Genomic DNA, 23,557 nt, shown 5'->3' with positions numbered 1-23,557 from the left:
TGAAATATTAACCTCTGGCCGTCTCTCAATGAACATCTGGGAAGTTCTTTCAAGACTCTTTGGAAAACCATTTCAGGTGACCGCCTCATGATGTTCATGGAGAGAATGCCAAGAGATCAAAGCAGTCATCGAAGCAAAGGGTGGCTATTTTGTAAAAATCTAAAATCTAAAATTGTTTAATGTTATTTCACACTTTTTGTTTACTACGTAATTCCACGTGTGTTCATTCACAGGTTTGTTGTCTCTGGGGAGAATCACCAAATTTAAATAGTCATGAAAATAAAGAGACCCATTAAGTGAGAAAGGCGTTCTTAAACGTTTGACCAGTAGTGTGTATTACATGCAAGATGTGATGTCAAACAGCTGTATAAGAGAGCAGTTCACTGCATAACAGGGTTTTATCATTTTAAAACAAAAATAAAATTATCACAGAGCTTACATTTTAAAACCCACTTACTGAGGGTAGCTTTACAAAGCTGTGGTCTTCTTGTGTATTATCAGAAGGACTTATATCTTTACCTTAACTCTGAGGGTATCAAAAGGCTCCCAACATTCCAAATCTAACATGTTCTATTACAGAGGTTTTTCAAAAGCACAAAAGTACAAAACAGAGAAATGTGTAATATGTTCAGCCCTGCTGTTTCCTTTTGAATAGCCTCTTACATATTTGAACTTTCCCTCACTTAATTTTTAAACAGTTAGTAAGGAAATAGCTGACTTTTCAGTTTTCGTTACTCTGTAAGAGTGTCTCCACTGAACAGTGTTGTTACTATGACCTGGTAGAGCTTAGTACAGTGCATTCACTGATTGGAAAAATATGAGATTTGCATTTTCTCCAATTGTCCAGTCACTAGCCAGATCCAGTCAAAATTAAAATCATCCAGCTCTGGTCACCATCCATTTGTGTGCATCCCTAATATGTATTTAATTTGCTGTGGAATTGTTTACCTTCCTGTTGATTACCAGGTCTAAAAACCTGCTGTCATATTTAGTAGGTAAATGGTCTTGCCCTGGCTTTTGCATTTAGAGTTACTCTTTAAACAGACCATGGTTGCTCTTCCTGCTGGTGTTCTGAAGTTGTGATATGTTACCACCTGCAAGAGTCACTTCAGTGTCCAACTCCTGCAGCTGTTGGATCCCTATAGAAATGACTTTCACTTCACTTCCGCCAAAATGCAATGGGTTTACTTCCATCTATTCATCTCTCATCCTCTTGTTTTTCTCAATGATCCAGCTGACCTATTAAGATGACTCCTGCCAACAGAATCAACCATCTCAATACCAGGCTTTCATCTCATCTGGCAAAGCTCACACAAGGCTGCTGTTTTGTTGCGGTTCAGTTTAGAGTTGGAGTTTGAGAACAGTTAGCAGAATTTTCCGATCCAAATGGGCAGGCTCTAAGAAAATGGCCAAAGAGGCTGCCTGGTTCCCCTCAACACATTGCTCTGTCTCAGTTGAGTCTGACCCTATTATGTGGCTTAGTGTAAGGAATTTTAAGACTAGTAAATATGATTGAAGAGAGACGAGATTGAGCTACGAATCATAGAGAGCCTGTGCTGTCACTGAAGATCTGCAACCATGGTGAAGTCTTGCTGAACATGGCTGACTGATAGAAAAGTAACTGTATAAACAGTTACTTTGTCACATCTAAGCCTGAGTTTAGTGAAGTCTTGCATTACTCATTTGCCGTCAGAATTTAGATTAACTTTGAAAGTACATATGCCATGAGATAATCCCTGCATGCTGTTTGCTTTCGCACCATAAAATCTAATTACATATTAGATTTTAATTTGAAATTCTCTTTTTCTCTTTTAAGGGCTCACTCACTGAGCTATGTGCTATAGTTCTTCATGAACCAGGGCTGTGTGTCATGGCTAACCCAAGATCAAGATGTAAAGTTTTTTTTTTTTAAGGGGGGCTTGCATTTGGCTTTACATTCAAAGGCGATAAGCAATGCATCTCACATTAAGCCTTTTTGTAGCTCAGACTGGCAACACAAAGATGTGGTGTAACAATGTTCCATGTTGAAAACAGCTGGTTGTCTTGTAGAGACACCAGCAACCAGACCATTAAAGCACTTCAGCCAAGACGTATTCCATTGGTCCTGAACAGGTGGTTTCTTAACATTAGACTGAAAAGCAGCTGCTGCATTTGTGTGTTTTACGATGCCAATTATTCTAAACGTGCCCTCTAATTACGCTTCTTGCTTCTGAAGGTTCTGTTCAGACATACCGTTGTGTGCCTCACAGTAGATGTAAACAAAGCAATGTAGTGAGATGAGGTATTTTTGCAGCCTCAACCATTTGCATATTGGCAGGAACAAACAACCCAGCTGCATACTTCTTTGGTTTGCATTTTAATGTTGCCCTTTGATGCTTTGTCCTAAATATCTTTGCTGATGTCCTACATCATGATGCTTAGAAAAAAACTTAGAACCTTTAGTTCCTGATATTGTGTGACGCAGCCCCATTAACCATTATTGACAGCAATGGTAAAGATGTGTAAAAAGCTTTAAGATAATTGATCTTTTTTGTAGTAGCATAATTGCACACTGAAAAATGTAGAAAATCAAAGCCATAATTGGAGAACATTTATTTAATCAGGGTTAAAACAAATCCCACCTTAATAGGTATCTGTTTCTGTTGAACCATTTTTAGAAAATGTTTCAACATTTCTGTCATTGTCTTCTATATTCCTCTTGCAAATCGCATGTGAGTAACACCATGCCACACTGCACTTACCATTACCGGTGGAATTGATCTATTTGTTGCGTTTGGGTATTCATCCTCCAGCTCCTTGAAGACAGACTATAACGTGCACGAAATGAGTGAAGAAGATGGACAGAAGACTCTATCTATAAATGAACCCTAACATCAGCTTTTGGGCAGCAAATACTCTTGGTTGGTTTGAGGTTAAAGAAAGAGTCAGTATGTGAAGTTTACAGCATCCTTCATTGCCCCTTTCAATTTAATAGATTATTATTTGTATTGTTATGGTGGAGGATATGTGATGTGTTGGGCATGTTTCTCTTACAAAGGCTGTTGGAAAACGTGTGCATGGCATCATGGGCTCTTTGAAATACCCGTTTGTTTTCAATAGAAATCTGTTGGTATCTGCCAAAATGCATTAAATGAGTTATCACTGGGTTTCAAAATATATGGTTAATGCAACTTAGTAATGGTTTACCAGAGGAAATAGCTTCTTCAAAGGGCACCACATTCTGCAAACCAAAAACCTACAGAAAGCCTGTGGGATGAGCAGAAGAAAGACAGCATAATCGATCCAGGATTCTGGATGATCTAGAAAGCAAACCTTAGGAAAAGAGTATGTGTTGTCCTATTGACATGAAATGGTTGTACAAAGTATTAACAGTCGGATTGCAAATAAGTTTGTTTCTTAAGATGACTAATTGAAATCAAATTAAAGATCAGATTTTTTTAAATCAGTGTGACATTATGCTACTGCAATTGAAGATTACTTTATCTCAAGGCCTTTTAACCAGCTGTGCCAATAAGTGAGGGTAACATTGTTTTTATGTTAATAAGAAATGCACTCTGTATTAGCACAGAGGCAGTTTATTTCCATCATCTTTGCTTTACTTTGTTTTTGATCCCCTTTTGTCGATCACCCAATCTTAACTTGACTTTCCTCTGGATTGCAGCTGACTAACCTAACGGAGATCCATGATCAGATCAGCGGGATGGCTCGGTGTCCCTACAACCCCCTGCACAACTCCACTGCCCTAATCACGACCAGTGGGGAGCTCTATGCCGCCACCGCCATGGACTTCTCTGGGCGAGACCCTGCCATCTACCGCAGCCTGGGTGGACTGCCGCCATTACGCACTGCCCAGTACAACTCCAAGTGGCTTAACGGTAAGCAGCAAAGTCCTGATAATTGTTATACTTTCTGTAAATGCATGTTGAAAAACCAAAATCCACACATTTTTCAATGACAGCAATGAAGACGTCTTTCACTACAATATTTGGAATATTTGTACTGCAACTAGTGGAGCGTGTTTTCATTGGACTTTCAGGCATTCGCATCTGAAGATTTATATTCCCCTACAAACCACCAGTTATCAGCCCTAAGCAAAGCAAGCACTGTTCAGATAGATGTTGTTCATTTGCCTTTTATTGGTAAAACAAAATCTTTCTGGAGTTACCTGTCAGCAAGAAAATCTTTGTGAGGTTAAAGAAATTAAATACCTTACCCCTTCTTTGAACTTAAGTTTGAAGTCCACAAAAATCAATGCTGTTTCTTTCCCTGAAAGCTCAAAGACAGTGCAGAGCACAGTGGAGAGCTTCAAATAGCTTAAGATGTCCATCCTACACACGAGCAGGTCAATCAGTATCTTGTCTGCGAGTGACTATTTTTCTGATTCACATTTAAGCTAAATTGAAAAAACAAATTTAAAACTACCTCATACATTGCTTGGCAGCCACCTTCTGGGAGACGGCTTAATAACTAATTTTATGGGGAATTGATTTTCTTCCATCGCCTCCCCCTGCGCTGCCCTCTGAAGGTGCAGAGAAGAAAAGGGCAGAAATGAGATGGAAGGAGGAAAAGAGGGGGACATTTTCCTTTAAAGCCGAATTAAATCACCGTCAGAGAGAATAAAGAGCGCTGTTTAGATCCAATAACGTCATGCATAAAGATGAACGCCTTTGTTGTAGCAGTGTCAAGGAGGTTGCATGTTTTAGATAGGGTGAGAGCTATTACCCTCCACCTGTTTTGGTCATTTCTCAGCCTAACCTTTAGGTTTGGAGAGTGAAAAATGAGGTTTCTTATTACAACACAAAGCCATTAATAACATAGCCTGTAGTTATTAATCCTGATCACCTGCTGTTATGTGGGCGCCTCACACACTCACTCACACACACCCACACCCACACACACCATGAGTCAATCAGTCATAATGCGTTGCCTATCACTCTCCCACTCCTTCCAATTCCCACAGCCTTAAATATATTTCTGTCTGTATTTTTCTTCATCTGTCTGCACTTCATCTTTTTCCTGGCTGTCACCGAGCTTTCTTTCTAGTTAGTTTTTTTTTTCTTTTTTTTGAATCCTCTGTTCATTTTTGTCACCTCTTTTTCAACAGAGCCAAATTTTGTCTCTTCCTATGACATCGGCAACTTCACCTACTTCTTCTTCAGAGAAAATGCAGTGGAGCATGACTGTGGCAGGACTGTGTTTTCCCGAGCAGGACGCGTCTGCAAGAATGACATTGGTGGCCGCTTCCTACTGGAGGACACGTGGACCACCTTCATGAAAGCCAGGCTGAACTGCTCTAGACCAGGAGAAATCCCCTTTAACTACAATGAGCTGCAGGGGACGTTCTACCTGCCTGAGCTTGAGCTGCTCTATGGAATTTTTACAACTAATGTGTAAGTAATGTTGGATCATTACATTTTCTCCTTTGGGTCATGTTAAATCTAAAACCCTCGTCATACTCTGGACTCCCTCACGGCACTACACAGCATAGCTACCAAAATTGCCAAGATACCAACCCTCTCTGTGATGAGGACCTCTTAATAGTTTTGTATTAAATAGTTCAAATGTGAGCACATAAACCATCCAATCCTAAACATAACACAACATCAACAATTTGTCACGATAACTATCATTGTTTTTCTGACATTTTCTCTGAATATCTACTCTGTTTGATAGTATAATCCACTCCTATCTCAATTACTATATCTTATTTTTTCTTGAATCCGTTAGTGATTGTTAAATCAACACACATGTGTATTATCACCACTAACTAATTGTCAAACAATATACACTGCTCAAAAAAATAAAGGGAATACTTAAACAACACAATATAACTCCAAGTAAATCAAACTTCTGTGAAATCAAACTGTCCACTTAGGAAGCAACAATGATTGACATCAATTTCACAGCTGTTGTACAAATGGAATAGACAACAGGGGGAAATCTTTGGCGATTAGCAAGACACTCAATAAAGGAGTGGTTCTGCAGGTGGGGACCACAGACCACTTCTCTGTACCTATGCTTTCTGGCTGATGTTTTGGTCACTTTTGAATGTCGGTAGTGCTTTCACACTCGTGGTAGCATGAGACGGACTCTACAACCCACACAAGTGGCTCAGGTAGTGCAGCTCATCCAGGATGGCACATCAATTCGAGCTGTGGCAAGAAGGTTTGCTGTGTCTGTCAGCGTAGTGTCCAGAGCCTGGAGGCACTACCAGGAGACAGGCCAGTACACCAGGAGACGTGGAGGAGCCATAGGAGGACAACAACCCAGCAGCAGGACCGCTACATCCGCCTTTGTGGAAGGAGGAACAGGAGGATCACTGCCAGAGCCCTGCAAAATGACCTCCAGCAGGCCACAAATGTACATGTGTCTGCACAAACGATTAGAAACCGACTCCATGAGGATGGTATGAGGGCCCGACGTCCACAGATGGGGGTTGTGCTCAAAGCTCATCACCGTGCAGGACGCTTGGCATTTGCCAGAGAACACCAGGATTGGTAAATTCGCCACTGGCACCCTGTGCTCCTCACAGATGAAATCAGGTTCACACCGAGCATGTGAGAGACACCATGGAGAGCGATCTGCTGCCTGCAGCATCCTTCAGCATGACCGGTTTGGCAGTGGGTCAGTAATGGTGTGGGGTAGCATTTCTTTGGAGGGCTGCATGACCCTCCATGTGCTCGCCAGAGGTAGCCTGACTGCCATTAGGTACCGAGATGAGATCCTCAGACCCCTTGTGAGATCATATGCTGGTGCGGTTGGCCCTGGGTTTCTCCTAATGCAGGACAATGCTAGACCTCATGTGGCTGGAGTGTATCAGCAGTTCCTGCAAGATGAAGACATTGAAGCTATGGACTGGCCCGCCCGTTCCCCAGACCTGAATCCAATTGAGCACATCTGGGACATCATGTCTCGCTCCATCCACCAACATCACGTTGCACCACAGACTGTCCAGGAGTTGGAGGAAAGCTTTGGTCCAGGTCTGGGAGGAGATCCCTCAGGAGGCCATCCGCCGTCTCATCAGGAGCATGCCCAGGCGTTGTAGGGAGGTCATACAGACACGTGGAGGCCACACACAATACAGAGCCTCATTTTGACTTGTTTTAAGGACATTACATCAAAGTTGGATCAGCCTGTAGTGTGTTTTTCCACTTTAATTTTGTGTGTGACTCCAAATACCGGCCTCCATTGGTTAATAAATTGGATTTCCATTGATGATTTTTGTGTGATACTGTTGTCAGCACATTCAACTTTGTATAGAAGAAAGTATTCAATGAGAATATTTAATTTATTCAGATCTAGGATGTGTTATTTGAGTGTTCACTTTATTTTTTTGAGCAGTGTATTTATAAAGAAAAAAAAGAAAAGACAATCCTCAACTGCTTCTGTAAAGCAGTATCACTTTGCATGGCTACCTGGTCCTGCTCCACTTATGGAAAGTATTTCCTAACTTTCTTGTTCCTAATCAACTTAATGTTTCCAGTTTTAGGTTATTTAGGATAAGCTTTTTTTTTTATAAAGTTCATACTGGGAGAGATGATTTTTTATTTTTTAACCTCCTGCTATTCTCAGATGAGGTCATGGTTTTCTAAACTCCTTACTGGTTAATTCAAAACATCTGAGGATAACCTGTTGATTTACTTTAAGGCAGCAACTCAAACACATTGCTTTCTTGTGTGACATCATTGGAAAAGAAATTAAACAAGATGTCAGAAAAAGAATTGTGGACCTCCACAAGTGTGGTTCATTCTTTCCGGATACCTGAAGGTACCACGTTCACCTGTTAAAATAAGTTTACTTTAGTATTAATACTACGAAATTTCGAGTCATCATACTTTTCATGAAGGAGACAAGTTTTGTGTCCCTGGGAATGCAATTTGCTTATGATCCCAGAACAAAAGCAAAAGACCTTGTTAAATTGCTTGCTAAAGCTGGTAGATCATCACTATCCACAGTAAAAGTTCTTTAATAGTAGTTCTTTAAAAGGTGAGCTGAAAAGATAATTAATGAGGAACATGCCAGACGGGGCAATAAATGTTCTGTATCTGATGAAAAACGTTCTTAAATGTTTTGCCATAAAGACCATCAAAAGATTTGGTGGAGGATGATTGAAGCTTGCAAGTCTGACAACACCATCACAGGTGGGAAGTACTGGGATGGCAGCATCATGTGGTGGGTGATGTTTTGCTGCAGGTGCGTTTTAAAAAAGGTGGCATCATAAGAAAAAACACACCTTGTGGAAATATTAAAGCAACATCTCCGAAGCTTACTCTAGGGATGCCGCCCAATTTGTTACAATGTGGCTTAAAGACAACAGAGTCAATGTTTTGGGATGGGCATCACAAAGCTCCGCTATCAATCCCACAGAAAATCTGTACGGAGAACTGAAAAAGGTGTGTGCAAGCAATGTGTCTTACAACCCTGATTCAGATACACCAGCTTTCTTAGGACAAATGGGCCATTTGCTATTGTGAGAAGCTTATGTAAAGATACCTATAACATTTGAGTGTCATACAGATTAAAATGCAAATACACCAAATTCTAAGGAAATGTATTTAACTTTTAGGACTTTGATGGAAGTAAAAAAAAACTTTTAAAAAATCAGTCTCACTTTTCACTCGTTCAGCAATATCAATATGTTATGTTTTATCTAATGTTGTGTCAGCAAGAAATAGTCATTTGTTTTTAGTGTATGTAAATATCTGGTTTCAACTATAGATTTAGTAGAGCAAGCTATAAATTTGATACCCTTCCTGATATACACACTGTATATGTAACAGGATACACATAGTTCATTGATTTGACAGTACAGTATGCACTTAATTTCTTTACATTTAGATTTTTACATTTTTTTTGATAAGATAAGGAACAGTGTGTCATCTGGTTAAGTGTTTGAATACAAGCCAACTGGACATCCTTTACTTCTAAAAGTGTTTTGTGTTTTATGTGAGGCCTTTTCGGTTCTAGTGACTGATTGGATGTATCACGTTTGCAATCTAAACTCCAATTAAGTGTTTCACCCTCTGTTTTACTGTATTTCCCTTCTTATTCCCTATTATGTAAACTGTGGCACAGTCATTTGCATGCAAAGACCATCATTAAAGCTGAGTAATCAATTCTCTATGGTCAATGTCTTCATACAGTTGAAGAAAAAAAAGCCTTTGAAGGGTATTGGAAACATTTTCCCCTACAGGCACAGAGCTTAATGAACAGCTGCACTGGATCATAATTCACATCACCAAAGTCTTGCAGTTTGAGTCGAGTGTTAATACTCTCATTCTTTACTTTCTCTTCCGAAGGAGGCGACCAGTACTTGTTGAAACTGACAGCTTAAAAAGTCAAAGCTGTATTTCAGCTCAGGGATCTATACAGTTAATCAGAAAAGCCGAGCAGCTCAAACGTGCCCTGTTGCTGGATTTATACTCTAATAATGACAGTCACAAACGATTTTTATTGTTGGTGCAAACATGCAGAGGTAATCTTAATAAATATATACAAAATCTGATCTGTTTCCTAATTGAGCTGAGTTGATATTTGTAGGTTTGATTTGTTTTTGTTTTCTTTACATTCATGTCATCTCTGCACTTTTTTCTATTCTCAACCATCAGAAACAGCATCGCTGCCTCTGCAGTGTGTGCCTTCAATCTCAGCGCCATATCCCAGGTTTTTAATGGACCCTTTAAGTACCAGGAAAACTTACGATCGGCTTGGCTGCCCTACCCCAACCCCAACCCAAACTTTCAGGTAATGTATATGTATATGTAAGCATCCGCACTAGTGTATCATATTTTCCCAGCAGGGAAAGGGATGGGCTGCTATGAGATTCTAATGGTATACAAACCTTTGGTAAAAATACCATACTATTTACACAGCTCCAAAAACTTTGAAACTGCTGGTGCTAAAGTCACATCACATGCTGTATTTATTACAGTTATAGTTGGTAGCTATAACTTCTTAAAAATCCTTAAAAGTAAAAATGGATGTATATCCTAGTTTTGTTTTTAGGCGTTTATCAAAATGTAGACCTGATTTAGCACAGATTGACAATCTCAATTACTGATTCAATGTCTTTACAAGAGGAGCTACATGCCTAGATTTGATATCTATGATTTTCCATGTGTACAGGTTTTAATGTTATGAAACTTTTTAATACAAACCATATTAGACTCATCTGCCTCTGTGATATTCTGGCATCATGTCTGTGTTACAAGCTACTGGTTCAGAAAGGTGTTGCTGCTTTATGATTGTAGTTCTGGTTGGAAATTGTGGTTTATGCTGACCAGTTGCTGTTTTTCTTTTATAGAACAAAGTGTCTCTGGTGATATTGTGTCTTCTTGTCAGGGCACAGCCTGTAGGCTTGACTGTTAAATTACACTTGCTTCCACTTGCATGTTGCTTCCATTTGACAGTACACTACAAATACATCATAATTACCACTATTCTCTCAGTTTTTCCTTTTTCAGCTTTCAAACAAAACAAAAAAATATGTCCTTTAAACACAATGACATTACTACCACAATGTCACAACTTTAACTTATTAAATTAGTTTTTCAAACTTAATGAAATGAAACTTCAAAAAATACCAGAAAAGTAAAGGCTCTTTTGTGGTCCCTATTAATTTTTAATTGTTTAAGTAGGATTTATAGAAAGTTGATGGATAGTTCACCCAAAACAAAAATACTATAAGTTGGTTCCATTTCAACCTTAGCTGCCTGTACAGGAGCACTTCAGAGAAGAGACTTTGCACAGTTGAATGCATGTTGACATTCAGTGGTCCACATGAATGGTTCCTTTGGACTACACAGAAGAGTTAAAAGTGCTATCACTCTAGAAAAAGTTCTACAAAAACATGTATAGTAGCCAACCAAACCCAATAATTGTCAGAGCTCACGTCTTGTGGTGGCACTGGATAGGTCAGGACAGCTTCCACCTTTGCATTCACTGAACGTACCTGGCCATGACCCAGTTCTTTTCCGAGGTATGTTAAAACCGCCTTGGCAAACTCACATTTTGTCAGGTTCAAGGTGAGAGAAGCTTGAGCTAACCGAGCAAACACATCTTTCAGAGAGTTAATATGATCAATTCAGTAGGATGAATAGATCACAATGTCATCCAGGTAAACATTACAGTTCTTAATGTTTCCTAACACAGAAGTCATCAGTCGCTGAAAAGTAGCAGGGGCATTACACATGCCAAATGGCATTACTGTATACTGTAAGAAGTGGTCGGGTGTCACAAAAGCTGAAATATCAGAAGCTTTGGTAGTCAAAGGAACTTAGCAGTATTCTTTCAGTAAATCTAGCTTTGTTATATAGCTGGCTGTGCCAATGCTGTCTATACAGTCTTCCATGCGAGGCAATGGATATGAATCAGGGACTGTGACTGCATTTACTCTTCTAAAGTCTGTACAGAAACGTGAAGAACCATCAGACTTTGGTGTCAGAAGACAGGGAGAACTCCAGGAACTTTGACATGGTACAGCTAAACCATTTTCCAGTAGATACTGAACCTCTTTTTTCATAATTTCCCTCTTAACTGGAGGACAGCAGTAGGCATGCTGTTTAATAGGGGATGCATTCCCCACATCAACATCATGCTCCAGTACCGTGGTCCTGGAAGGGACATCTCCAAATAGAGTAGGGTAGGTTAGGATTAGATTTTTCAAATCTTCTTTCTCATCTCTGGGAAGATATGAGAGGTTGGCATCTAAGGCACCAAGAATTACAGAGTTTGAAAACCTACCACAGTGATCTCCATCACACTTTTTCAAACCATCATGGTTGGTAGGTGCAGACACAAGAGAGACTGATGCAGGTTGTGGTGACACCTCACCACACAAGTCCTTGGGGTCATCTTCTCTGGAATGAAAAAGTTTCAACATGTTGATAGGGCACAAACGTGTTTGTCGCCTCCTATCAGGAGTGTGAACAATGTAGTCTGTATCATTGATTTTGTTTTTCACCAAATAGGGTCCTGTAAATTGAGCTGAAAGAGACGGCCCAGCTGTGAGCACTAACATAAGTACTTTGTCACCTGGATGGAAAGAACGCTGTACCGTTTTCCTGTCATACCGATGCTTCATTTTCTCTTGGGCAGTGGACAAAGACTTTCTGGCTATTGAACAAGCATGGTATAGACGGTCCCGACACTGTGTAACAAACTTAAAGGCATTTGAGTGTGGCTGTGTACCAGTGGATAGTAAGTGTTCTTTCAACATTTTCAGTGGTCCTCACACTTCATATCCAAAAACCAATTCAGCAGGACTGAACCCAAGAGGTTCTTGCTTTGCTTCTCGGGCTGCAAACAGCAAGAAAGGAAGTCCTTCATCCCAGTTTTTTCCTGTCTCAAGACAATACTTTCGCATCATGACCTTAATAGTCTGGTACCATCGTTCAAGTGCGCCTTGTGAATGAGGGTGGTAAGGACTAGAAGCAATATGTTTAACACCAAAAGACTGGAAAGTCTGCTTGAAGAGTTTGGACTGAAAGTTACTGCCTTGATCAGTTTGTATAACTTTAGGCAGACCAAAAGTTGAGAAAAACTTGACTAGAGCCTTAGTTATGGTGGGTGCTGTGATTTTCCTAAGTGGTATGGCTTCAGGAAAACGAGTAGCAGCACACATGACTGTTAAGAGAAACTGATTACCAGTTTTTGTTTTGGGCAGAGGACCCACACAATCTACAAAAACACGCTCAAAAGGCTCGCCAACTGCAGGAAAGGGCTTAAGGGGAACAGGTGGCACCCTCTGGTTAGGTTTACCCACAATTTGGCAAACTTTGCATGTTCTACCAAACCTGGCAACATCTTTCTTCAGTCCTGGCCAAAAGAAATGCTGCAGAATACGGTTAAAGGTTTTAGTAATTCCTAAATGACCTGAACATGGATGTTCATGTGCCAGCTGCAGTATTTGTTCCCGGTAATCTTTAGGAATAACTGCTTGACGTACCAACCCCCAATCCTCCTCCATACCCTCCTGTTGTAAAGCAGGCCTTGAGATCCATTGTCTCATGACTAACCCATCTTAAACATAGAACTTATGGGCTTTGTTTCCATCTGGTGCATCACTTACCCACTCAAAGCATTTAGTGAGCGTTTCATCCCTTTCTTGAGCTTGGCTCAAACACTCACGTGACAATGATGGGGGGAGAAAACTATCTGACATTGGAGTCAATTCTTCCTCGCTGGGTGCTGGTTTTGAAGGTTCAGCTCCTAGTAGCTGGTCCTCCTTTAAAGCAGATCCAAGAACAGATTCAGTCAAGTTCACTTCCTCCAGCTTTTGAGCTTGGGACCTGGTAAGAACACTGACAGCAAACACATCAGGGTGGGAATTCAACATTTCATCCTCCTCCATCAAACGAGGTTTGTCCACCACTTCAGGATTAGGAAGTATCTTATCCCCAGCAATATCATTTCCCATGATAAAGTCAACCCCCTGGACAGGGAATAAGTTTCTCACCGCCACTTTGAAAAACCCAGAGGCCAGCTTGGACATTATGTGAACATGAGGTAACGGTGCAGGTATGTAGGCCATCCCAATTCCTTGTATTATGGTACTTGCATTGCGGTATTTTTCCGTATTGAATGGCAGCAGATTAGAAAGGATGGAGGATTGGGAACCACTTGTGTCCCTCAGTATTTTTATTGACTTCTCATCCTTAGGAAGTCCTGTTAGGGAGACAAAACCATCAAAAATGAATGGCTTGAAACATTCATCAGGTTTAATAGTGGTGAAGAGGAACTTTGAGTCTTGACTAAACCAACTCCTTTAGCTGGTTTTGATGGTTGAGACGCATGTTTATGTTTCAGGGCCAAACAGTCAGAGACTCTGTGACCAACTTTGTGACAGTATAAACAGTCTCTCTGATGTAGAAGTACTTTTATCTGAGACTGTGCCTTAACCTCTTTGCAATTCAATTTATTTAACAATATTGAAACGGTAAAATTACAAACATACAAGATTTAAACACAGGGAAGCTTTAAGCTTCAGGGTCTCCAAGGCCAAAATAATTAACAAAACTCCCCCCACTAAGTATGAAAGCAAAATATCTCTAGCTAAGAGTAAACGTAAAAGTACAAAGGCTGAGCTCCCTGCCTGACCACAAAAAAAGAGAAAAAGTGTTAGAACAAAAATGGCAGAGAAGCCCTAACAGCTTCCACGGTGAGAACAAAAAAACAAACTTTCCTTTTCAGTGACAAGGTATCCACACAAAACGACTTTACAGCTTTTCAAAGCACACCACACAAACAAGATCACACCAGATCAAGGCCCAGAGGAAAAGAAGGGGGGGACAGGACACATCTGAGGTGAAGCTCTATATGGAGTGGCTGACGAGCTGCAATACATCACACCTGTGGCAGCAAGGTAAACCTGAAACACACAAGAAAAAAGGAAGGTCGCTCCTGAGTCCCCCTGGAGGCCAGGGACCGTAACAGTGGTTAGTGGTTACTTTTCTTGGTTCTTATATCAAATTTGCATTTCAGAATGAAACAAGAAAGTACCCTTTGTGATTTAGGGGAGTCAAATTGGGATAGTGGGTAAACTCCACAGTAGGGATGCTTCAGTGTGGATCAAAAGACAATTCCATGCCCACCATTGATGGGATTTAGAATGAATACACAACAAATCTATCAGAAGAGGGACACTTTTGCACACTCAGTGATGAATAAGTGTTCCTTACCCATTCACCTCGGAGGAAGCTCTTAGAGTATGATGATTTCTTCTAATTTTCAATTAAGCATCTCTTTTCTCACAATCGCACCCATTATGACTGCTCATTATAAACTCTTTTGTATAGGTCATTTATTTCTTGAAGTAATCTCATGGAATTGTTCAAACTAGACATATTTTGCACAGGCAACTCTTTATGTTTATATTCTGTCCTAAAACCCAAAGGTGTATGGCCAAGCATCTTATTTTGATTTAAGGTGCCATTCCATAGTGATGACGCAGAGGGAATGTGTTATTAGCAGAACAAGTGGCTCTCAGGTTTTGTTGGCTGAGCAGATAGTGAGGGAGCTAATCCACCCAGCTCTCCATGAGGAATTGAATTCCTTATGAGGTGTGGCCACCAGTGACACTTGCCTCGCTTTCACAGACGTTTTCCATTACAGGCCTTGATCATGTCGCCACCAGGCCAGCATATGCAGCAGCCCTCCATGCACATGCATTATCTATAATGGCATTGCTCATGCAGAAAAAGTGAATGGAATGCTCCAATGGAAAAAAAAATGCAAGCTCTGATGGTATGCTTTATACACACATGCACACACACCAATACGTCTGTGACAAAGAACACAACTCTGTCGTCATGCATTCACAAATCTGCCTGTCAGCAGCTAGTTTAGCAAAAATAAACTTCATGAAAATCAATTTTCCTTATCTGGTCAGAAGACAGAGGAAGATTCTGTACTCCACAGTACTTTTTTATGTTAGGATAAACATGTATCTGTTTCACCTCTCCTCCCCCATCGTCTTCATCTCGGCTTGGGTACAATGGCTGCTCCTTACCGATGGACCAATGCTCACTTTATCTAGGTTTCAGTGACATCTTCATCAAGCATTTGTCAATGTTGGAGGAATAGATTCACAAGCACAAGATTTATAGCTCTTCCTCAAGCCACCACACATACGCTTTCACAGATATGCCAACAACACCAACAACAAGCAGCTATATAGATATATATGTTGTACAACTACATTGCCCAAAAATAAAGGGATATACCTACCGCATAAGGATTATTATGAGAGTGGAGTAATGCCTTAACACACACACCCACACCCATTGGTCATTGATTGAGAGCACTATTCCTGGTCTTTAGAGAAAATCCCCCCATTCATTTGAACCTCACCGATTGATCCTGCTGGGTTTGTTCAAGCAATGAGTCATGTTCATTGTGCATTACATCTTAATACCGCCTATATGTTGTATTGGGTTTAAGTCATTTTGTAATTGATTATTGTAAAAAGCATTCTTTGTTCAACCACACAAGTAAGAACATCCATTAAGTTTGAATAGAAGGCAAAAGGTAATTTATTTATTTATTTTTTTTGTCATTTTCAATATTTAGATCCGCAGTTTCCTGGTTATCCTTTCAAAATTATATAACGATAGAAGGAAAGTGATACATGGTGTTGAGGTAAAAATAATTCTATCACTGATATCCTTGCGGCCTCAACCTCTCCCAGTCCGGATGTCGTGAGAAAGAACAGATGAAGAGCAGGAAATGAAGATTAACACAAGTTTAATTTGGAAGATAATAAATCCAATGATTTCTAATGCAAAATGAATACATACAGAATAACACAAAGAAAGATAATTACGTAAGGCCTTACGGAAAGATCGCAGGTTTTCAGCAAAGCATGACTGTCTTTACATGTCTTTTTTCATTACTTTTCATAGATTTTACCAGCGAAAACCAAACATTATTAGTAACTTGGACTTTAGCTGCTCTTACACCAATGACCCAGCTTTCTTAATTAGATTACTTAGTTCAACTTCAGCACCAGTAAAAGCAATATATTATTAGCACCTGAAAATGTGGATAAAAGCTGTTTTGTACCAGTGACTCAGCTTCACTAGTTAGAATTCAGTGGAATGATGAGACTTCTTAGCACAAGATGCTTTCCCCTACATAGAGGACTTAATGATATAATTACCTCTTTAGAAAGATTGGTTTAGAACCAGCTCTTAACAGTAAAACCCAACAGATTATTAATGTTGTCTGTATCATTGTAATATTGATCAGAGATTTTTAGATTTCTCAGAAAAAACCACTTACCTTCGTCCCCGCTGATGATGCGATCTCCTTCGGTTATGCTCACAACATCCGGGTCACGGCACCAAATTGTTGAGGTAAAATAATGCTATCACTGATATCCTTGTGGCCTCAACCTCTCCCAGTCCGGATGTCGAGAGAAAGAACAGATGAAGAGCAGGAAATTAAGATTAACACAAGTTTAATTTGGAAGATAATAAGTCCAATGATTTCTAATGCAAAATGAATACATACAGAATAACACAAGGAAAGAAAATTTACATAAGGCCTTACGGAGAGATCGCAGGTTTTCAGCAATGCATGGCTGTCTTTACCCAGATGTCTCTCCCATTACAAGTTCCAGAACATCTTTATACCATTGACTTCAAAGCTTACAGACTGTGCCTTCCCCTTTTGCAGTCTGGTGTTGTAAATTAGCCAAGCTCCCTTGTGGTGTCTATACCATGCCCAAAAGTTGACATTTATTGCTTTATTGTCCCTACAGCCAGCTTTTACTGCTTGCAGCTGCCGAGAACCTCCCTTCCTCTGTTTCACCCCTGCTCCATCTCGACTCCTGCTGTGATCTGTGATCTTTCCTCAAGGCTCACTCATGTTAAATCTCAGTTTAATGTTCCCACATGCAAACTAAACTAATATCATGAAAGTACATGATTTTAATTCTTAACAATGGTTTGCAAAATGTTTTGCAAATAAAAATTTAAATCCTTTGAGTGTGTATTTGTTTTCATCCTTCTTTACTCTGCTACCCCTAAATGTAATCAAGTGGAACCATTTGCTGCTGTTCCGCCCCCTGGCTGGTCTATGGGAAATAAGGAACTGACATAAGTCTAGATGGGGAATAAGGAGACAAATTTAAGATGTTTATTTGCATTTCATCTTTCATTCAAAAACTGAGTTTTAGAGAGCTAGGGGTACCATAGCAAAGAAAATACCCTTGACTGAAAATAAAAAGCAACCCTCCATTGCTACAAGGAAACAAAATATACAAACATAAAAATTAGCTATTTAACCAACAAATAAACAGAGGAAAACTTGCATTAAACAAAATTGTAGCGCACCCCTTCAAGCCGATCTGACCGAAAAGTACAATTTATATTCAAGCATTTACAAGAAACGGTGTTTATGGCATCGAAATAGCCACTAGGCTTAGAAGTACAGTTTTCCAGTCCTTTTACGTCTGCTGCTTGCTGCTGATCAGTTTGTAGATATTGAAGTAGCAACTTATTACAAAGGAGGAGGACTCTTGAACACAGCACAGGACAGGACACTTCACACAAACACATCCATGATGTAACAGTCACCATCAGAGGGCACCTAATTAGTTGGTAGAGCTCTGATCAGAGACATGGTCAAGAGACCTATCCTAGCTCTGGGGGAGCTGCTGAGATCCAGAGCTCAGGTGGAAGAATCTGTGACCAGGAGAATCACTAGTTATGCACTCTGCATATCTGGCATTTGTGGCAAGAGGAAAGCCTATATTGAACACTTTGAGAAACTAACAATGTAAGTCACTCAAAAGGTAAAAAACTCAATGGGGTATGAACACTGTACTATTCCAATGTTCTGCAACTCTAACAAAAGAGTATAGTCAGATGTTGCCAGGTGTTAAACGTTTACTCAGGAAACTCAGGGTCAAAAATGAAATGCCATTATACTAGGAAGACATTTTAAACATTCGCCCATTTTGCAAAAACATGCTGTAAAACAACCGTGCTTCTAAGTGCCACTTATGTCATCCTGGCAGAGCACTTTGCCCTGATGATGAGAGGGGGAGACAGCTGAGTGTTGAATGGGCCCTCAGCCAAATGATGGTTGCGTCCCTCACCTTGACTCTGCTCATAACATCAATTTTGCAGTGCATTCACAGATGTAACAGACCCTTAGTTGCCAGAGCCACAAACACTTTCCTACTGGTGGAACATTCTGTCATCCACATGCTTTGGAATCTGTGCACACAATGCAAATGGAAACCACAAAAGGAAACAGTAGACATATGTTACTGAACATCCACACCGCACACATTCAACAGATTTTTTTGCCACTGGCAGGATGATTATTTCAGACAGTGTTGGATGTCCTAGTCCTTCAGGGTTGCAATTTACCACCTCTTGATGTAGCGGGAGCACTGATCCATTCACCGGCCTGGGGAAGCCCTTCATGATTCTCTGCTGTCAGCCCAGTAAAGGCCAAGGATTGATCTGTATAAAGTGTCGATAATGCTCCTGTTGGAGCTTGTCTTTCAGGAACAAATCATCAGCCAGAGTCCAGTCTCAGCTTATCATTAAAAAGGTGCTACTGCAAGCCTGGAGCTGAGCATACACAATACGATACTATAGTTAAAAGAGCAGTAGTCTGTTTAGGATGGTGTAATTACCATGCAAGACACATTTTCTTTTTCTATGTGTCCCGGTGGTGGTCTGTTCTTTGTGAAAGAGGCCACAGTCCGAAATCCTAAGCTCATCATGGGATGTCTTTTACTGAGAGGGGCATGCATGGCCGGCTTTAGTTTGCCAGTTCTCTCTTATCTATGCTGGCTTTGCCCTATACCCTGTCCCTCTCAACTTTAAGGAGAAAGCATTCACGCCACATTTATCAATTCCTGTGAATGGCTTTTCATAGACCAACATTAGCTTCAAGTATTCATTACCCTTGCAAAATCTTTCAATTCTGTCATGTTACAATCAAAAACTTATATTTGCCTTTTGGGGATTTTATGTCATAGACCTACTTCATGATTATAAAGAAGAAGGAAATTTGTTTTCAATTTTAGTTTTCTTTCAAATAAGTATCCGAAAGTGTGGCGTGCCTTTGTATTAACCACCCGTGGATCAACTCTTTTTCCTAAATTACAGCCAGAAATCTTGGTGTATGACTCCACCAACTTTGCACCTACAGAATTTTGCTAACTCTTCTTTGCAAAACTCAGTTTAGATGCAGAACATATGTGAACAGCAATTTTTTTTCCCCTGCTGTTTCCTGCTGTATCGTCATAACATGATATTGCAAATATGTCAAAAATACTTAGGTGCATTGTTAGTTTTCTGGATCACATAGCATGTGACCTGGTTTTTACATGGCTTCTAGCAAACTGCTAACTTCTTTGACTTCTTATGTCTTTTTTTCAAAAATGGCTTTCTTCTTGCCACTTCTCTATAAAGGCTTACTTTGTTGAGAGTAATTGTTGTCGAGTCAGGGAATTCTCCCACCCGAAGATGGCGAATCTCTGTGGCTCCTCCAGAGTAACCATGGGCCTCATTGTTGCTTCTTTCTCCTTTCCCATCCTATCAATTTTTGGATGAAGGATTGAATTTTGAATATCTCTAAACCTAATCATAACCCTATTTTGGATCATGTTTTCATACAAAATCACATTAAAACACACCAAAATTAATGGTTATAATGTATATGTGACCAAATGTGAAAACTTTAAAGAGATGTGAATACTTTTGCAAAGCACTATATTTAAGATTATTTACAGAATTGTATGGATTTTTAAATAGTTTAAACTGAGAAACAGACGAATTACACTCACACTTTTTGCTTTATGGTTTGTATGCGTACTCCAGAGCCACAATATAATGGTAATGTGGTGTTAAAAGACGTTTTATATATCCTGTGCTTGTTATTGTTTAGTACATTATTATTCCTACGCTGGGTCAAGACAATAAAACCTTCCTCTGACAGTAATGTGCACCTCTGTACTTATTGTTACCATAAAGCAATTACAAATTAAATGTCAGTGTTTAAAAATGTCTATATATAATTATTAATTTCTTTGTGAAATATAGCTTATAATAAGAGAACCACAGATCCATAAGCCATAGTTTTGATTTCTTCATTAAAGTCCAATACAAAGAAAGTAATAAAAGTTTCCTTAAAATGTCTTAAATATCTTTTTTGTTATTGTAGCCTGGTGCCTTGAATTATGCTTCCTTTTAGTAACAAATCGATACTCTTCTACAGACTGAAACAAACTAAGAAAAATACACTTATACTCATGATGGCTGCACAACTAAATCAATGCATGTTACAGCTTTTTTTAGAGAATCCTAAAAAAAATAATAAAAATGAAAACAACAAAGCCTCAAAACCCTTTAGAAATTATTATTTTTCAGCTGAAAAGTGAATCAATTAGGAAACATTATTACCCAAATACCAATAAAACCTAACCACAATATGTAGGCATATGAGCAAGAAATCTAATAAAATAGATGACACGGTCAGTGAAGCATTCATTCAGTCTCTTTCCAACAACTTCTGTGACTACGAAGCCAACTCGAAGAGGTGACAATTGACCTAAAATCCTTGCTCATTTCATCATTCAATCCCTCAAACTTCCATTTATGGGTTTTTACTGAACTGAAAACCTTAAACCTATTAACCTGCAATCCTTAAAATGAAAGGCTTTTATCAATATAATAAAGTCTACTGTCTTCTTCTCCAAAACCTTTTCCACCTCTACAGTGTGGCACCATCAACTCTGGCTCCTATTTGAACCTTACTCAAAGAAACCTGCAGGACGCACAGAGGTTTCTGTTGATGCATGAGGTGGTCCAGCCTGTGATTCCTGTTCCTTATTTCATGGAAGACAATGTGCGCTTCACTCATATTGCAGTGGATGTGGTCCAGGGGAAAGACACGCTGATCCACATCATTTATTTGGCCACTGGTAAGTACTCTAGAACAACTCTTTTATAATATAAAAATGTCATGGGATGCTGGTTTTGGGTCGGATCAAAGTGCGGAGCAGAGCGAGGGAGCCGCATGGTGAGTAGAGGACTTTTAACAATGATTAACAAAGAGCTTAGACTGGCTGGACACAAAACATGGCAGGGAAGATACAGGGTAGCATACAGGTAGATATCAGGGGAGTTTAAATACTGAGGGAAGTGGAGTCTGGACCAATGACCTGCGGAGGATATCAGGGAAAGAATCAAATGCAGCTGGTGGAAGGGAGACTGAGGAATACTGAGGGAGAGTGATTAATTAACACTGATTAGCAGGAGTGCAGAGAGGTAACACGAAACATGAAACTTCAAAATGAACTGAAACAGGAAAACGATGAGACTGCAAAAAGAATATGAACAGGGAGGAACTAGATCTATAAGGGAATATAAATAACATATCTAACACTGGGATCCAGGGAAGTAACAAAACTAAACAGAACAAATCTAATAAACCTTAATGAACAGAAAATAAAACAAGAGAAGAACCTGGCTGTGCAGAGAAAGTAAACAGAACACAAACTCAAAAACCTAACTCAGGCAGATTATGACAAAAGATCTAATGTGACACTATTTTGTGTCAGCAGATTCACATTCTTTTTTGCTGTTTAATGTTAAAGATTCAGAATTTAACTTATGTGGTTCTCCAATTTTGATATATCCCTATATTAAAAAAACTATATATTTGTGGTCACCTCTCTTATATTTTTGGCCCAATGGTTTATGCTAAATGGTTCTAAATGAGTGGGACTTTTGGACCACTCCTCCATACAGATTTTCTCCAGATCCTTCGGTTTCGGGGCTGTCACTGGGCAATACAGCCTTACAGTTCCCTCCAAAGATTTTCGATAGGGTTCAGGTCTGGAGACTGGGTAGGCCACTCTAGGACCTGGAGATGCTTCTTACAGAGCCAATCCTCAGTTACCCTGGCTGTGTGCTTCGGGTCATTGTTATGCTTGAAGAACCAGCCACAATCAATGCCCTTACTGAGAGAAGGAGGTTGTTGGCTAAGATCTCCCGATAAATGGCCTCATCCATCCTCCACTAAATACGATGAAGTCGTCCTGTCCCTTTGCAGAAAACCATCCCCAAAGAATGATGTTTCCACCTCCACGGTAGGGATGGTGTTCTTGGGGTTGTACTCATCCTTCTTCTTCCTCCAAACACGACGAGTGGAGTTCAGACCAAAAAGCTCTACTTTTGTCTCATCAGAACACATTACTTTCTCCCATTCCTCCTCTGGATCATCCAGATGGTCAATGGTGCTGGCTTGAGCAGAGGGACCTTGTGTGTGCTGCAGGATTTTAATCCATGGCAGCATAGTGTGTTACTAATGGTCTTCTTTGAGACTGTGGTCCCAGCTCTCTTCAGGTCTTTGACTAGGTGTAGTTCTGGGCTAATCCCTCTGTTATTTTATCGCTGATGTCTTTAGACAGTTATCTGGTCTTGGTCATTGTGGAGAGGTTGGAGTTTGTTTGATTGTCTGTGTGGACAGGTGTCTTTTATACAGATAACGAGTTCAAACAGGTGTGGTTAATAAAGGTCATGAGTGGAGAACAGGAGGGCTTCTTAAAGAAGGACTAACAGACCTGTGAGAGCCGGGATACTTACTTGTTGTTAGGTGATCAAATACTTATGTCATGCAATAAAATGCTAATTAATTACTTAAAAATCACACAGTGGGATTTTCTAGATTTTTGTTTTAGATTCCGTCACTCACAGTTGAAGAGTACCTCTGATAAAAATGAAAGACTTCTTCATGTTTTGAAAGTGGGAAAACCTGCAAAATTGGCAGTGTATCAAATACTTCTTTTCCCCACTGTATGTGCAAGCAAAATTCTGTAATGTACATCTTCATAAATATAACATATAGCAAAAGCTGCGATAGAATAGTTTACATTAAAATGAAAATTCGGGGCAGGACATAAAGACTGATGTTTGCAGAAATTCTCTTATATAAGATAGAACAGCTGAAGACCGAGACCAAAAAACGTACCTTAATGTACACATTGTTTCAATGTTTAATTGTTTCTTACTTTTCTGGCTGGGAATATTGA

At 39.8% G+C, this 23,557-nt stretch overlaps 1 protein-coding gene across 2 annotated transcripts in view; it reads left to right on the top strand.

Annotated features, from left to right (window-relative positions):
* Positions 1 to 23,557, top strand: part of sema5a (sema domain, seven thrombospondin repeats (type 1 and type 1-like), transmembrane domain (TM) and short cytoplasmic domain, (semaphorin) 5A) — a 242,647-nt gene that overhangs the window by 104,856 nt on the left and 114,234 nt on the right. For both annotated transcript variants that reach the window (XR_007035752.1, XM_047349930.1), the window contains exons 7-10: positions 3,662 to 3,875; positions 5,105 to 5,390; positions 9,609 to 9,744; positions 21,241 to 21,445. Coding sequence is in view for 1 of the 2 variants with exons in the window: in XM_047349930.1 (XP_047205886.1) it covers positions 3,662 to 3,875; positions 5,105 to 5,390; positions 9,609 to 9,744; positions 21,241 to 21,445 (841 nt within the window). In the remaining variant the exon portion in view is untranslated. The remainder of the gene's footprint in view (positions 1 to 3,661; positions 3,876 to 5,104; positions 5,391 to 9,608; positions 9,745 to 21,240; positions 21,446 to 23,557) is intronic.

This window comes from Girardinichthys multiradiatus, chromosome 21 (genome assembly GCF_021462225.1).
Source record: "Girardinichthys multiradiatus isolate DD_20200921_A chromosome 21, DD_fGirMul_XY1, whole genome shotgun sequence".
NCBI classification, from domain to species: Eukaryota; Metazoa; Chordata; class Actinopteri; order Cyprinodontiformes; family Goodeidae; genus Girardinichthys; species Girardinichthys multiradiatus.
This window is presented reverse-complemented; position numbering and strand designations above follow the sequence as displayed.